The sequence below is a fragment of the Fundulus heteroclitus genome, chromosome 22 (genome assembly GCF_011125445.2).
Source record: "Fundulus heteroclitus isolate FHET01 chromosome 22, MU-UCD_Fhet_4.1, whole genome shotgun sequence".
NCBI classification, from domain to species: domain Eukaryota; kingdom Metazoa; phylum Chordata; class Actinopteri; order Cyprinodontiformes; family Fundulidae; genus Fundulus; species Fundulus heteroclitus.
In genome coordinates this window covers 34,747,985-34,762,089 of record NC_046382.1, presented here as the reverse complement: position 1 = coordinate 34,762,089, position 14,105 = coordinate 34,747,985, and the positions used below count along the sequence as shown (strand labels likewise).

Genomic DNA, 14,105 nt, shown 5'->3' with positions numbered 1-14,105 from the left:
ACGTTTCAGTTCTTTACAGTGTTAAATAAAAGAAACACAATGTGCAATGCAGATTTGCAACAGAAAGACACAACACAAGACTTTTTATCTTCATCTCATCCCAACTTTATATCGTCAGATCCATAATTTCTGACCCTACTGCCCAACACATCTGTGTAACTTCACTATCAGCCCCTAATCACTTCCTCCGGACATGAACTGTAGCCATCCTGAACCGCTCTCCTAGAGTGTGAATATCGACTGTGATTAAATGCAGGAGCCGCTGAAACATGAAATTCAAATTACTTTGACTGCTCGGTAAAAAGCCATGCACAGCTCCCCGTGTTTCTGCTCCATTTAGAAAAGCCTAAAACGAACGAGTAAATGAGGCTCCATGCTGCTTTAGTGAAACGCTGAGATTGGGTGAGTCCCGGGGAGAGCAGTGATCTCCCATTGATTTCACTCGTGTCAACCACTTCCCGTTTACTACAAAACTCAAAAAACCGGTGATGCAATTCAATTCCCCGGGCAACCAAGTAGATCAAACAAACATTTGAGCACTTAAAAAAAGTCCAGTTTGGACAGTTCCACCCTCTCTCCTCCTGTTTTAACCACCAAAGTGTGTATGAACCAACCATTCATGGACATTTTGCCTCCAGGCAACAAAAAGTATCCTACTGTGGTTCCTAGATTTTTTTTAACAGCACACAGACACCTATTTAAAAAACAGCTGACACTTTTCTATTGCTTTGTTATGGAGGGTATCCTAGCGATTGCCTTGCACGCACCATCTCATTCGTTCAATTGAACGATGTTTCACAACACCATCTATGGTGCGCATGGAAACAAAAGCACCTCCTCTTTTGCTCAAAGCTAATCTACTAATTAAGTGACAATAAAGCGGCCTTTGGACCTGGTCATTTTAACCAGCAGGGGTGTTCACTCGGTAAACAGTGAACTCATTTAAAGCTTTGAGGTGTGCAATTTCTTTAAATTAGTGTTGATAAGCGACAGAAAAGCTGGGAAACAAATTTAAAGTACGTTCATGCATTTTCAACAGGGGCCACGAAACCCTGTAGTTGAAAATAATTGTTCAAATCCTTGATCACAAAAACAAGAAGAAAGCAGCACAAGGTCAGTGCAGCAGGCAATGCTGTCGTGATGTATATAGGTTTAAACAGGCAGAGCCACTTAGCCATGAATTGTAAAACAAGTCCAGTCATCTGAGTTATGTCGCCTCTTACTGTCAGCGGCTCTTCTTCCTGCTCACCCACACCATCATGGCTGACTGGAGCCATTTCTCTCACTGTCCTTCTACATCGGCTAATGTTAATGCGTCTTAACAGCACAGATCTCTACCGTTTTCCTTTGCCTGCAAGTATCAATTGCAAAGATGAAATAGATTATTCCTGATATTTTCCTCTGTTCCTGAAATGCTGCCGTTTTATCTCCTGCGTGTTTTATGGATTCAAACATCTGGGTATGAGGTCCTCACCATGTTTTAGAGGTAAAGCAGACCATGGTTTGATTGGGACTGAATGCTGCTTCTGAGGTTTTTGAAGCAATAAAAAAAATGAGGGGAAAAATAATGTTTTTTCTTAGATTTAGGCATTTTCCTGTTCTGAAAGACAAGTTAAAATAATATTTTGATGTAAAACACTGAATCCCCCTGAATAACTTTGCAAATAATTGACTAGCAACAATCTCATATACTTAAGGGTGGACAATAATTCATTATATATTGCAATACCACTTTATTCAATAACTGTGATATGACAGTTGCAATATTTCAATATACATTATAGTCGATTATTACAGTGAAAATCCCTGATCATCTATTTATTAATTAATTTTTCCTTAACATCTCTGTTGTGTATTTATTTTGCACTGCCTTTGAGAGTCGCTATTCTTTAAATTTCATTGTGGTTTCTTGTATAATGACAATAAAAGGAATTCTAATTCTTATTTATGTAGTTTTATGCTTTTTATTTTTTACAGCAAATATTTCAAAAATGTCATATTGGAGGAGTTTTACAAACACTGTAAAATAACTAATTTGTACAGGCATCTGTTATAGGCCTTCTTGGCAGTTTTTCTGAGGTTTATTCTCATATTGACATTGTAATTATATTGTAACAATTGAATTAAATTAAGCAATATCTTGATTTAATTTTTAGGCATATTGTCCTGCCCTACACATACTTGTTTGTCTGCTCTGGCCTGATTTTCAAGCAGCTAAACACAAAACACAATAATTTTGAACTTTGGTTGCACCGAACAGTGTAGGTGTTGCATTGACTCACATTCAAACCGTGGCACCTACTTTTTCCACCAATATGGTGGAGCAGTTTCTGGGAGAAGGAGGTGGCGTGACATTTAAATCATCTATAAAAAATGCAATACCTTCCCTTGATGATGGAGGAATGCGTTAATAAATCATGCTACGTGAACACAATGCTATTGCCATGATGTAGTTGTAGCTGTGGCAAGAGGCTAGCATAAATAGCTAAATCAAATTCTTGGTGAGCCAGCTACATTGGACTAGCCAGCCTTATGTCATGGAAACACTGCCAGTGTCATAACCACATTCAACGCAAACCTCGAATAAGCTGCCACCACCATAATAAACCACCAAAACCTTGTTGTGGAAATTTCGTGCATGCTCGAAAGCATGTCATGCCATGGTCATGTCATGTCATGTCATGGTCCAACAAAGCATACTATGCAAAGACTGTCCAATTTTTGTTATATTGGTTCTCATCCATGGTAAAGGCACTCTAAATTGTGTTTTTTTGCCATTATCTTAGCCAGAATCATATGTCATGACAAACACATCTGCCATTGCATTTGTCCTGTTCTAACCGAAGACAACCTCTGGCAGATACAAAGCAGTGTCCTAAAATTGTGCAGTTCGACTGCTGTTGTGGTGGAAATCTGACCCTTGTCCTCTTTTGCCCACCTGTCCCCTTTCCCTCCGCTGCCTTTTTTCAGAGTCTGACTCTATTAATAACCGTAATCACCCCTCTCTGATTTTTTACTTTCTCATTTAATCCCTTGTTTGCGATCTGCAACGGTCTGTCACATTTTAAATACCTAAGCCAATCTCCTCACTCCACTCTATAAGTGCATATTATTAGAATAACATTTGTTTATTTTGTGCAGGGGCCTTATCAGAGAGAACTCCTGGAAACCTAAACTTTAAGTGCAAAGAAATATTTCCCATTTATTTTTTATTTTAAAGAAAAGGCAATGTATTCAAGTAGAGGTTTTGAAATAGGCCATCCACCCCACGTCTTCACACCCTTTCTTGCCTTACAAAGGTGGTAGATTGTTCTTATCTTTTACTGCTCACCGAGCTCGTTCAAAAGTTGCAATCTCACAGGGCTGACAGATGATGAACTACAGCTTTTTTCTGCAGGCTGCTGGCCAAGCGAGGTGTGTGTCCATGAGTGTGCCTGCATGTAGCACTCTGCTTTTAAAGTGATATGGTCTGTGTTCTGGAGATTTGTAAGACTTCTGCCTGACACATTCTGTTTACACAAGGCTATCCTCCAACCCCACAGAGGAGCACCAGTCTGAAACTGATGAGGCCAAATCAGCTGCAGTGCAGGAAAGCCCTATGCCTTGTACACATGTAGCCATGTCTATAGAAAAACAAATATCTCCCTCACATCACTTTGAGAAATAATATTGTACACATGGGATTGTTATCAGAAAGGCATTAATCCACATGAATTCACACAAAAACGACCAAAATTCAGCACCACTTTGATAGCATTCAATTTTCCTTCACTGCATTGCCAAGTCCGGGCAAGTCGTTAGACTGGGGCTTCTAGGGCATTAGCACAGTTTTTTTTTTTTTTTTTTTTTTTTGCTGGAGAGCCCTGGATCTCAAAAAAAAAATATATTTAGATGCCTGTTAAAAAAAAGCCCCAAAAACCTTTCTGAGAACGTTTTCTGTTGTATTCTACATAATCACCGCCTACTCCACCATAACCTCATGATAAGTCAAATGAAAAAAGAATACTGAATAAATGATTATTTGTGCACACGCGGCACCGCAATCACGTGCACCTCAGGCAGAGACGGACTGGCAGTCCAAGACTGTCAGCCCGCCTAGTTTATTACTCTAACAGGTGTACAACAGGGACCATGCAAGCTCCTTGGATTAGTAAAAATCATAGAATTTATTCCAAAAATAGCTAAATTCACTAAAAGTTCCTTTAGATCACCAAATGGTTTCTCATTGTGACAGCAGGTCCAATTCTACATGTTGACAGAAAAAAGTGTTGCTCAATAAACCAGCAAAATACAACGCATCTACACAATTAGTTAAAAGTCAGCCTATCTCATCTTGACCATATTTTTTGTTCTGATTCAAAATAAAGTTCTGGATTGTTTAAAGTTGCGGTATTAAAAAGAAATTCATTCTAACAATTATTCCCAAATATACCATTTTAGTTAAGTGTTTTATTTTTGTGAATAATATAATATAATATAATATAATATAGTATAATATAATATAATATAAATGTGTAATATCTACTAATATATAGACAAATTAAAGAATTTTACTCAAAGTAAAACATGCATACCATTTTAGGTATAAAGTTCTTAAGTGAAATATTAATACTGAAAACCTAACAAAAGATGAGACCTTAAGAAAGCCTCCAGGATGAGGCTTTGTGTTATGTTTTAACCCCCAAGGTTAAATTCTCATTTTGGGGCTGGGCTAAAGACCCTGATGTTTCCAGCTATCACGTTAGTGGCACATTATTTGTCTCTGACTGATGCGCGGGGCTGTAAAACTCTGTTTTGCCATGTATACATGCAAACACAAATACGGGTTTTTGTTAAATATTCATTTTAGTTGGTTTTAATAATCATTTTTAGTGACGTAAAACAGAGTTTTCATGTGGATGAAAAGCCAAAACAAACAAAAATGAATTTCTCTCTCCAGATATCCAGTTACATTGTGCTTAAGGCCAGCAAATCTCAAACTGTCATTTCTATGTGATTTTGCTATTCTCAGACCATGAGAAACATGCTTTAACCATCTTGAAAAGCACTTCTTGGAATTACTGAATTGTGCTAAACACTTTGGTCATGGCGTACACATCCTTACCAACTTCATTCGACCCAGTCAGCTAAACCAAACACTTCAGACCAGAGCCAAGACTCCAACAAAGTTCTGCACTAATCACCGTAATCTGCCTTTTACTTTTGGGAGAAATTCATCAGTATCCAGGGCCAGTTAAGCCTGCAAATGTCACAACAAAAATGGAACTGACTAATGCCATTTCCGGTAAAGTTACAGATTTGGCCGGCTTGCAACTGCGTGATGGGCTAACAACGCAGACAACCAGCAAGATTACCTGTGGGGGGGTTTCCATGGCACGGGTGTTGCACTCGGCTTGATGATTGTCCGGGAGTTGGATCCCCGCCTAGTGGCTGTCTGTCATCCACAGACAGTTGTGAGGAGTGATGGCGCTTCGGAGACATGGTCGGAAGCCGGCGTGGCACCAGATCGACCAGTGGGAGCGGCATCCTCGTCAACAGCAAGCTACCAGACTCTTAATAACGGCAAGTACAAACAAAGCCCCATCTTTTCTTTCTTCCAAGCTTGAGAGCAGCACAACGGATGACTATCATTTTGGCTTGTTATAGAATATAGTGTCAAGCTACCTGCAGCTATCAATAAATGGAACATGAACTCCCTTAATCACTCAACAATGAAACAAAGAAAACTTTTTCAGGCAACTAATGGCTCCAAGTTGATATGAGACCCAAAGCTTAAGCCCAGGAGGATCTTATGAGGACACCTAAATATAGGTATTTTACAATACCCTTTATTTAACACAATCTGTACCTAGCTACAAAATGTTTCAAAAAGATAGTGTTCAAATGGTGGGGCAATTGTGATTTATCCCAAGGGGATCTTTAATTGTAATAAATAGGTTTGGCACATGAACATGCAATATCAATTAAATAAATGAAATGTCACAGAAAATGTATTTTACCCTTGTAGTGATTCATATAACCTCCTCCTCAAATATAGAATTTTATGATAAATTGAAAAATCTAGTCAATGAATTTAATTTTGCCAAAGAGGTGATCATCATGGGTGACCTAAAGGTAAACTGAGAGGATAAATAAAACAACAGATATATGAACAAGGTTATGGATAACTTTTATATGACTCCCCCACACACATAAGTTGCACCAGTAAGGTGTTCCCAGGACAGAATGGGATGTATAGTCCTTCCAGTAAGTTCTGAGTCTTCACTGGGCCTCATACCAGTGGGACATGCCTGGAAACCCCTAAAGAGAGGCCTAATCAGATACCCAAACCACCCCAACTGGCTCCTTTTGATTTGGAGAAGTATCCCTGGATAACTGAGATACTCACCCCGTCTCTAAGGCTGAGCTCTGCTATCCCTGGAGAAAGGTCATTTTGGCCGCTTCTATCCAGGATCTCATTCTGTGAGTCTTGATCAATACCTAATGACTATAAGTGAGGGTCGCAACATAGACAGACTGGTAAATAGAGAGCTTAGCTTTTTTGCTCAGCCCTTTCTTTAAAACAACAGCCGGGAGCAGTGCCTGCATTACTGCAGATGCAGCCCCAATCTGTCTGTCCATCTCTCACTCCATCCTAACTATCACCTGTGAACAAGACACAATATTTAAATTCCTCCACTCTGGCAGAGACTGACCCCCAACCCAGAGGGGGCAATCCACCTTTTTCCATTCGAGGACCATGATCTCAGACTTAGAGGATACTTCATACTCACCAGCAAACCGCTAAAGTGCACAATGGAAGTCATGGCTTAAGGAAGGTGACAGAAACACATCATCCACAAAAAGCAAACATGCAATCCTGAGGTTCCCAAACCAGACACCCTCCTCTCCACAGATATGCCTTGACATCCTGTCCATGAACACCAGAAACAGAATTGGTGACATAGTGCAGCTCTGGCAGAGTCCAATAAACACTGGGAACATGCCCGACTTTGTAATGCCTAAGAAGAATCTGGAAATCCAACATTCATGACAGAGAAAATGTTGTGTTTTAAAATGTTTTTCAAAAAACAACCTTTTGCAGACAGGAACAACAGGTGTCAGTAGTCAGTGATCAGGTTCAACAATCAGGCAGGGATCATACACCGTGAAGGCAGGTGGGAGATGGCTAACAGGTCTAAAGGGCTTGGCTAGAATTGGGGTCATGTAACAGTCCAGGTTGTGTCCAGAAAATCAAAGAGCCGATGAGGTGTCTGAGTGAGGCAAGGCAAGACAAGGAAATCTAGACATGAGAAACTTGATCAGGAAACAGGCTCGGCAGTCAAAGAACATTGGACATCTACTCATAGTTAGGCTTTCAACAATCTGGTAACTCATGGCTGTAAGAGGCAGGTATTTAAAGGTGTGGTAATACATGGAAAGGGAGATAATGAGGAGTATTGGCAGGTGAAAGTGCACACTCTAATTACCAGAGTGAAACAGCATAGAGAGTAGAAACAGACAGCCAGCACAAAAACACCCCCACCTCCCCCCACGCTCAAGAGCAGATAACAGATGCCCAAAAAACAAAATCTACCCAAACTGAGGGGATGGATGGGGCCTTGGAAATAGGGTTAGAGTCCATAAATAATACAAACCAGCATAAATAACCCAGCCAGGGTTGGTGGAGGAGCTCTTGGAAGGAGGGCTAGAGTCAATAAAACAAAACAACAACAACAACAACCCAGAAAGGGTCAGAGAAAAATAAAAGTTGAGGCAGGACACCCGGAGGTCATCCCCAGCAGAGCAGGACCTCACACAGGTGACCTGAAGGTTGTCTCAGGTGAAGCAGAAACCCTTAAGGCCAGCTATGCAGGAGCCAGACCCATGGCAGCTGTCGCTGTCAGGGTCTTGGAAGACATTAACACTGGTGCAGAGGTCTTGGTGGCCAACAACACCTCTTACCAAGCCAGGGATGTCTGGAGAACTTCCATGACTTAGCAGGTTTGGCCACTGGCTTTAACTTGCCTGACTAGAACTTGGCGGGCTGGGTTTCTAGGCAGAGCTTGCCGTCAGAATGAACTGAAGCATGGCTTCAGACGTAACATGGAGCTTGGCAAATGGGAACCCATGTCACAGCTCTGGATTCAGGAAACCATGCAACAGCTCTGAAAATGAGAACCCATGCAGTAGCTTTGGAAACTTAGGGGTCACTGGGGTTTGGAGTCACGACGAGGCCCTTGATGTTGTGGTCATCATAAGAGCTTGACCTCAGGGACAGAATGTCATCCCACTTGGTTGCACTTATCAAAGCACTCAGGAGCTTGGGCAGAAGGTGGATCAACTTTGACACCCACCTTGCTGAACTCTGGAACGTGGACAGAAGAGGGGTCAACCTGGACTCCCACTTCGCTGAACTCTGGAATGAGGAGATGAGGTGGATCCACTTGGAGTCCCTCCCTGCTGAACTCTGCAACATGAACTGGAGTTGGGTCTACCTAGACTCCCTCCTCGATTAATTCTGGAATGTGGACTGGAGGCAGATCCACCTGGAGATCACCTGCAGAGCCCAGGAACGTGGACTGGAGGTGGGTCCATCTGGACCCCTCTGCACAGAGCCCAGGAACATGGACTGGAGGTTGGGTCCACCTGGATTCCTTCAAAGACATGAGCAAGAGCTGAGGCTTTCTTTGGACCTTCAGAGACATGAGCAAGAGCTGAGGCATCCCTCCAGATCATAAGTGATGTGATCAGGAGCTGAAGCAGCCACTACAACCTCAAAGATGAGATCAGGAGCTGAAGAATCATCTGGACCTCGAGTGATGAGAATAGGATATGAGGTGTCCTCTGGAACCCTCTGTGACGAGAACAGGATCTGAAGTTTCCTCCAGACCCCAGTGACAAGAACAAGATCTGAGGCATTCTCCAGAATACTAATGATGAGAACATAATCAAAGGCGATCTCCGGACACCCAGTGAAGAGAACCGGATCTGAGCCATCCTCTGAACCCCCATTGATGAGAACAGGATCTGAGGTGTTCCCCGGACCCCCAATGATGAGAGCAGGATCTGAGGTGTTCCCCGGACCCCCAATGATGAGAGCAGGATCTGAGGCGTTCTTCAGACTCCAAATGATGAGAACAGGATCTGAGGCATTCTCCAGAATCCCAATGATGGGAGCAGGACCTGTGTCAACCTCTGGACCCTCCGTGGCCAGAACAGAAATTACCTGCTGATCCTTTGCGGCTGGACCCAATACATCCTCCTGGGCCTCATTGGCTGGAACAGAGGCAATAGGCTGGGCCCTAGTGGCAGAACTCTGAAGAGATGGAACAGGATTATACAGGTTTGAGTTTTTTTGACCATCTTCACCAACACCCAATGTTTATTCTCCAGTTAACAGATTGTGAAGAGAAAGGCCTCTGAGCTGTTTACTATTTTAAGTATAACCCCTTAGGGTCTCCTGCCACTCCTCAGAAGTACCCGCAGTGAGACGAGGGGATGAGCACGCTGGCTCTATGGCTAAAGAAAAAAGAGCGTACCCTGCAGGAGTGGGCTGGGATGCAGAACCCACTGCTGGAACTGGGGAAGGAGAAACAGAATAAGCTGTCGAGGAGAGAGCTACAGGTGATGGTGTGGAAACAGGTTGAATAGCCAAAGGATCAGGGTCTGAAGTGAATGGTGGATGTTGGCGTCTCCTGTGATGAGACTATGAAGAGTTCTTTACCAGAACAACTGGACTCTGTTGTGGAGATGAGTAATCGTCCAGCAGCACCGCTGAAGAGCATAGCTACTTCTCACCCTCCTGAGACAGATAACCAAACAAACTCATTCTTTTGTTGCTGGATCTGGGTGATTCCTCTTGTGTGGGAGCACGGCATGACTGTGGTATGAACTAAACACTGGAAACCGAAAGCAACTACTGACATCCTTGGTGGCTAAAAGACAGATCGAGCTGGAGTGATGGTGTCTCAGATAATTTCCGGTAAAGAGAATAGCCAGTCTGGATTCCTGTAAAGGAGCCACATGTTCCATTTCATCTAGCTGCAGAGGATACGGCAGGGTCTCTAGATCCTGAGCCCTTCTTTTTGCTGCTAAATCCAAAGGTCCATGTCCAAAAGTGTCCAGAGTCAAACACGCATGCTTGCGATGGGTTCACGTTGGCCGGATTGTCCTGAAGTGCTTCGGGAGAATCAGGAAACTCTGTATTCAGGCCAGATAAGGTGTTGTGGTTTTAAGGGTTTATTAAATAAACAGAACCTGGTACAGGCAGGAAAAAAATGCTAAAGGCACAGATCAAGTCCAAGAATCAGGTGGGGATCATACACTGTGTAGGCAGGAAGGGGATGGCTGACAGGTCCAAAGGGCTTGACTAGAATCGGGGCCATGAAACAGTCCAGGTCATGTCCAGAAAATAAGAGAGCCGATGACATGTCAGAGTGAGGCAAGACAAGGACATCCAGAGATGGGAAACTTGGTCAGAAAACAGACTTAGCAGGCAAAGAATGCTGTACATTTACTTACACTTAGGCTTTTAACAATTTAGAAAATATTGGCTGTAAGAAACAGATATTTAAAGGCATGGTAAAAGGTGGAAAGAGTGGAGATAATGAGGGTTAATAGCAGGTGACACTGCTCACTCTAACAGAGTGGACAGCAGAGACAGCAGGAACAGTCAGCCAGCAGAAAACAACAGATGATTGGCAGAATCTGACAGACTTTTGCCAAAAATGTGGTCACAGTTCCTGCTTTAGGCATACAAGGACTACAGAGCTCACAAACGTTGCCCAGTTCCCCCATTTTCCTGCACTCAGATCCCCCCACAAAGGACCCTGGGGAACATGCTTGTAAGCCTTCTCCAGATCTACAAAACATGTAGACTGGAGAAGTATACTCCCACAATCCCCCCAGCAATTCTACAAGTGTAAAGATCTGGTTCATTGTTCCATGGCCAGGACAAAAGCTTCGTGTTGGAGACTCCTCTCCAACAACCCTTTCCCAGGGAGGCTGAGAGGTGTGATCCTCTATAAGTGGAACACATCCTTCTGTCCCTTTCTTGACAATAGGGACCACAACCCATGTCTGTCACTCCAGCGGTGTGGCATTGTTGTCTCAGTCCTCCTTATGACATTCGAGAATATTCAACCCTGACAGCCCTGCAATGCCCAGTACCTTCAGAAACTCAGGCCAAATTTCAACGCCATCTGGTGCCCTGCCACCAGAAAGCTTTTAAAACTAAACCAGCAACCTCTTCTGTGGTGATAGAATTGCATTCTCCAAAATTCCTCGAGCTCGGCCTCCATGGGGCACATGGTGACCCTCAGCCTGGGTCTGCAGTTCCTCACTCAAAGTGCTCACAGATTAGGATGATCCCTTTCCCCCCTTGTCTGAGTATCTGAAGGGTTTTTCAGAACTTCCTTGACCGAAAGTCTTTCTCCATAGTCTCTCCAAAATTCCTCCCATGCCCAGGTTTTAGCTTCTGCAACCACAGAGACTGCTGTCCTTCATGCCACCCAGTACCCATCAGCTACTTCAGGAGTCCCCATGGAGTACAATGGCAAAAACAGTCTGTAGGGCTCTCTTTGGCATTAAGACAGCATTTCTTAATGCTACACTGACAGACAGGACACATGAAAAAAAAGAATATTGGGTTCTCAGTATCATAGCATTACAGTGAGATCTGGTCAGTATGAACCTTTCGCTCGCATGCGTGTTATGCTCCGGAGCAGCTATCATGATGGACTCCTGACCATTATTTCAAAGGTGATGACAAAGGAAGACTCACCCTTTTTGGTGTGCAGATTTGCGTTTGAAGGATCCTGACTGGTGATTCGTAAAACATTTGTAATGTGCCTTGACATGGTGTGTTGTGAATTTGCGCTATATAAATAAAAATGTAACTGAATTGATTCCTCTTGCCAGTACCGGTCCGAAAAAAAACCAACACAAAACTTTTAACAGCCCTCTTGCTGCCGAGGATGCCGCCCACAATCTTCCTGTTCCAGTGCTGAGTCCCTGTCTCCCTCGCCTGACACCATGCCACAGCCCACTCCTGATTGAGAGAATTCTCCCGGATCCAGCATATCTTCACAACCAACCCCAGCTGCTGTGGATAAAAGATGTGAACAGGAGCTAAAGCATCTACTTGAACCTCAAAGATGAGAGCAGAATCTGAAGAAGCCTCTGGACCTCCAGTGATGAGAACAGAATCCGAAGGCATACTCCAGGCACCCAGTGATGAGAACAGCATCTGAGGTGTTCCCTGGTCCCCCAATGACGAGAACAGGATCTGAGGTGCTCCCCGGACCCCAGGGATGGGAACAGGATCTGAGGTGTTCTCCAGACTCCCAACGATGAAAACAGAATCCGAGGCATCCTCCGGACCCCCAGTGATGAGAATAGGGTCTGAGGTGTTCTGAGGATCTGAGGCACAGCATGGCAGGCGTGGCATGGCAGAGACCAGGCCTGCCATGCTCGGCCCAGAGACCAGTATAACACTATTTCCGGCTTGAATATTGGGTTCTCAGTATCATAGCATTACAGTCTGATCTGGCCAGTATGAACCCTTTGTCGGTGTGCGTATTAACCTCCCTCAAATCTGCGTTTGAGGGATCTAGACTGGTGATTCCTCTTCCCAGTACCAATTCCAGGAAACGCTTTGAACCCATGTCACTGCTGAGGATGCCACCCACATCTACCAGTACCAGTGCTGAGTCCCTGTCTCTCTCTCCCGACAGGATGCCATAACCCATTCCTGATTGAAAGGATTCTCCCAGATCCAGCAGATCTTAACAACTTACCGTGGCTGCTGTAGATAAAGGCTCATCATCCTCTCACTGCAGGTGATGCTGATGCTTGCCTTTCAGTTCCTGTTCTGATTCGCCTGTTGTGTATCAAGTTCCTACACCTCACTGCCTGATTATGTCTCCCTATGCCAGTACTACCTGTATTATTCTTGCCAAGTCCGATGCTGTCAGGGGGAGAATCTCAGGTCCCTGCCTATTCCCACGGTTCCGTCTGCCACTTCCTCATCTCCGACCAGCCCCACAGTGTTCACCTTTTTACATGTTTCCATTGAGCCATCATGCACTTCTTTTTCCTGTCTCTCTGCTACCACCCCAATGAGCTGGAAGAGATTTTAGGGAGTTATGCTCGCAGCATTAAGAGACTCAGAGAACTCAGTTCTCCGAACTCACATTGAAGGAGAAGAATAAGGATCTGGAGGATGATTATAGGGCAGCATTAGGAGCTTTTTATTGCAGTTCATCTCCAAATCTCCGATATTCTGCTGCTGTTTACTCTATTATTTCTTTTCATGCCACAGTGGGTCTGGAGGAGGTATGGGCTCCAGTTCTCATCGCTGGAGGCACTTGAACCACCTGAACTCCTGCTCCGCCAGGGGCAATATGGGGGTCACCTGCCTGAACTCCAGCTCCGTCCGGAACGATCTCTGGGTCTCTTACATGACCTGCTGCATATCCTGGGAAGACCTCCGGGTCACCTCCCTTAGCTTTTGCTCCCCCCTTTCTGGGTTGTTCTTTTGTTCGTTTTTGGACTCATCACAGAGTTGGCGCCTTGAGCCAGCAATTAGACCTGATAAGGCTTAGAACCACTGGGCTCCACAAAGCCTCCCTCAATCTCCTGTGATGAGAGGGGCAGCAAAATCACCCACCTCGAAAGACCGATCTGTAGCAAAACCACCAGCGTCGTTCTGGACACGCCATGTTTTAATATGTCAAATTAAGCTTACTATCTCTTTGCCTCATCCTGACCAAAGCCCGCATAACCCCCTCCACTCATGCCACAATTATTTGTTTCCCTCCATCTCTCTTGGCACTTTGGGGGAATTTTTCAACATTTTTGGGTTTGGAGCTGGGGTTATGCTCTTATTTGTTACAATAACTTCATATTAGGCGAAAGAAAATGATATGTTGTTTATCAACAATGTAACAAAAAACAAAACAAAAAAAACCCACATACAATATGTACATAACATGTTATATTGTTTTATGCTCCCCACAGTGGTCACAATTACCTTTGTTATGGTTTTATATTTTAAAAAGTGTATATTTAAGCCTTGCACTTCTAAATCTTAGTGTTATTAATCTTCTGTCCAGTGCCCTGGT

General features: G+C 43.8%; 1 protein-coding gene across 7 annotated transcripts in view; it reads right to left on the bottom strand.

Annotated features, from left to right (window-relative positions):
• Positions 1 to 14,105, bottom strand: part of slc8a1b (solute carrier family 8 member 1b) — a 182,265-nt gene that overhangs the window by 13,642 nt on the left and 154,518 nt on the right. Inside the window, exon 8 of one of the 7 annotated variants that reach the window (XM_036126757.1) lies at positions 5,311 to 5,552. The exons of the other annotated variants lie outside the window; for them this stretch is intronic. Within the exon in view, the coding sequence (XP_035982650.1) occupies positions 5,326 to 5,552 (227 nt within the window). The 3' untranslated portion in view covers positions 5,311 to 5,325. Of the gene's footprint in view, positions 1 to 5,310; positions 5,553 to 14,105 lie in introns of those variants that run through there. 7 annotated transcript variants of the gene reach the window in all.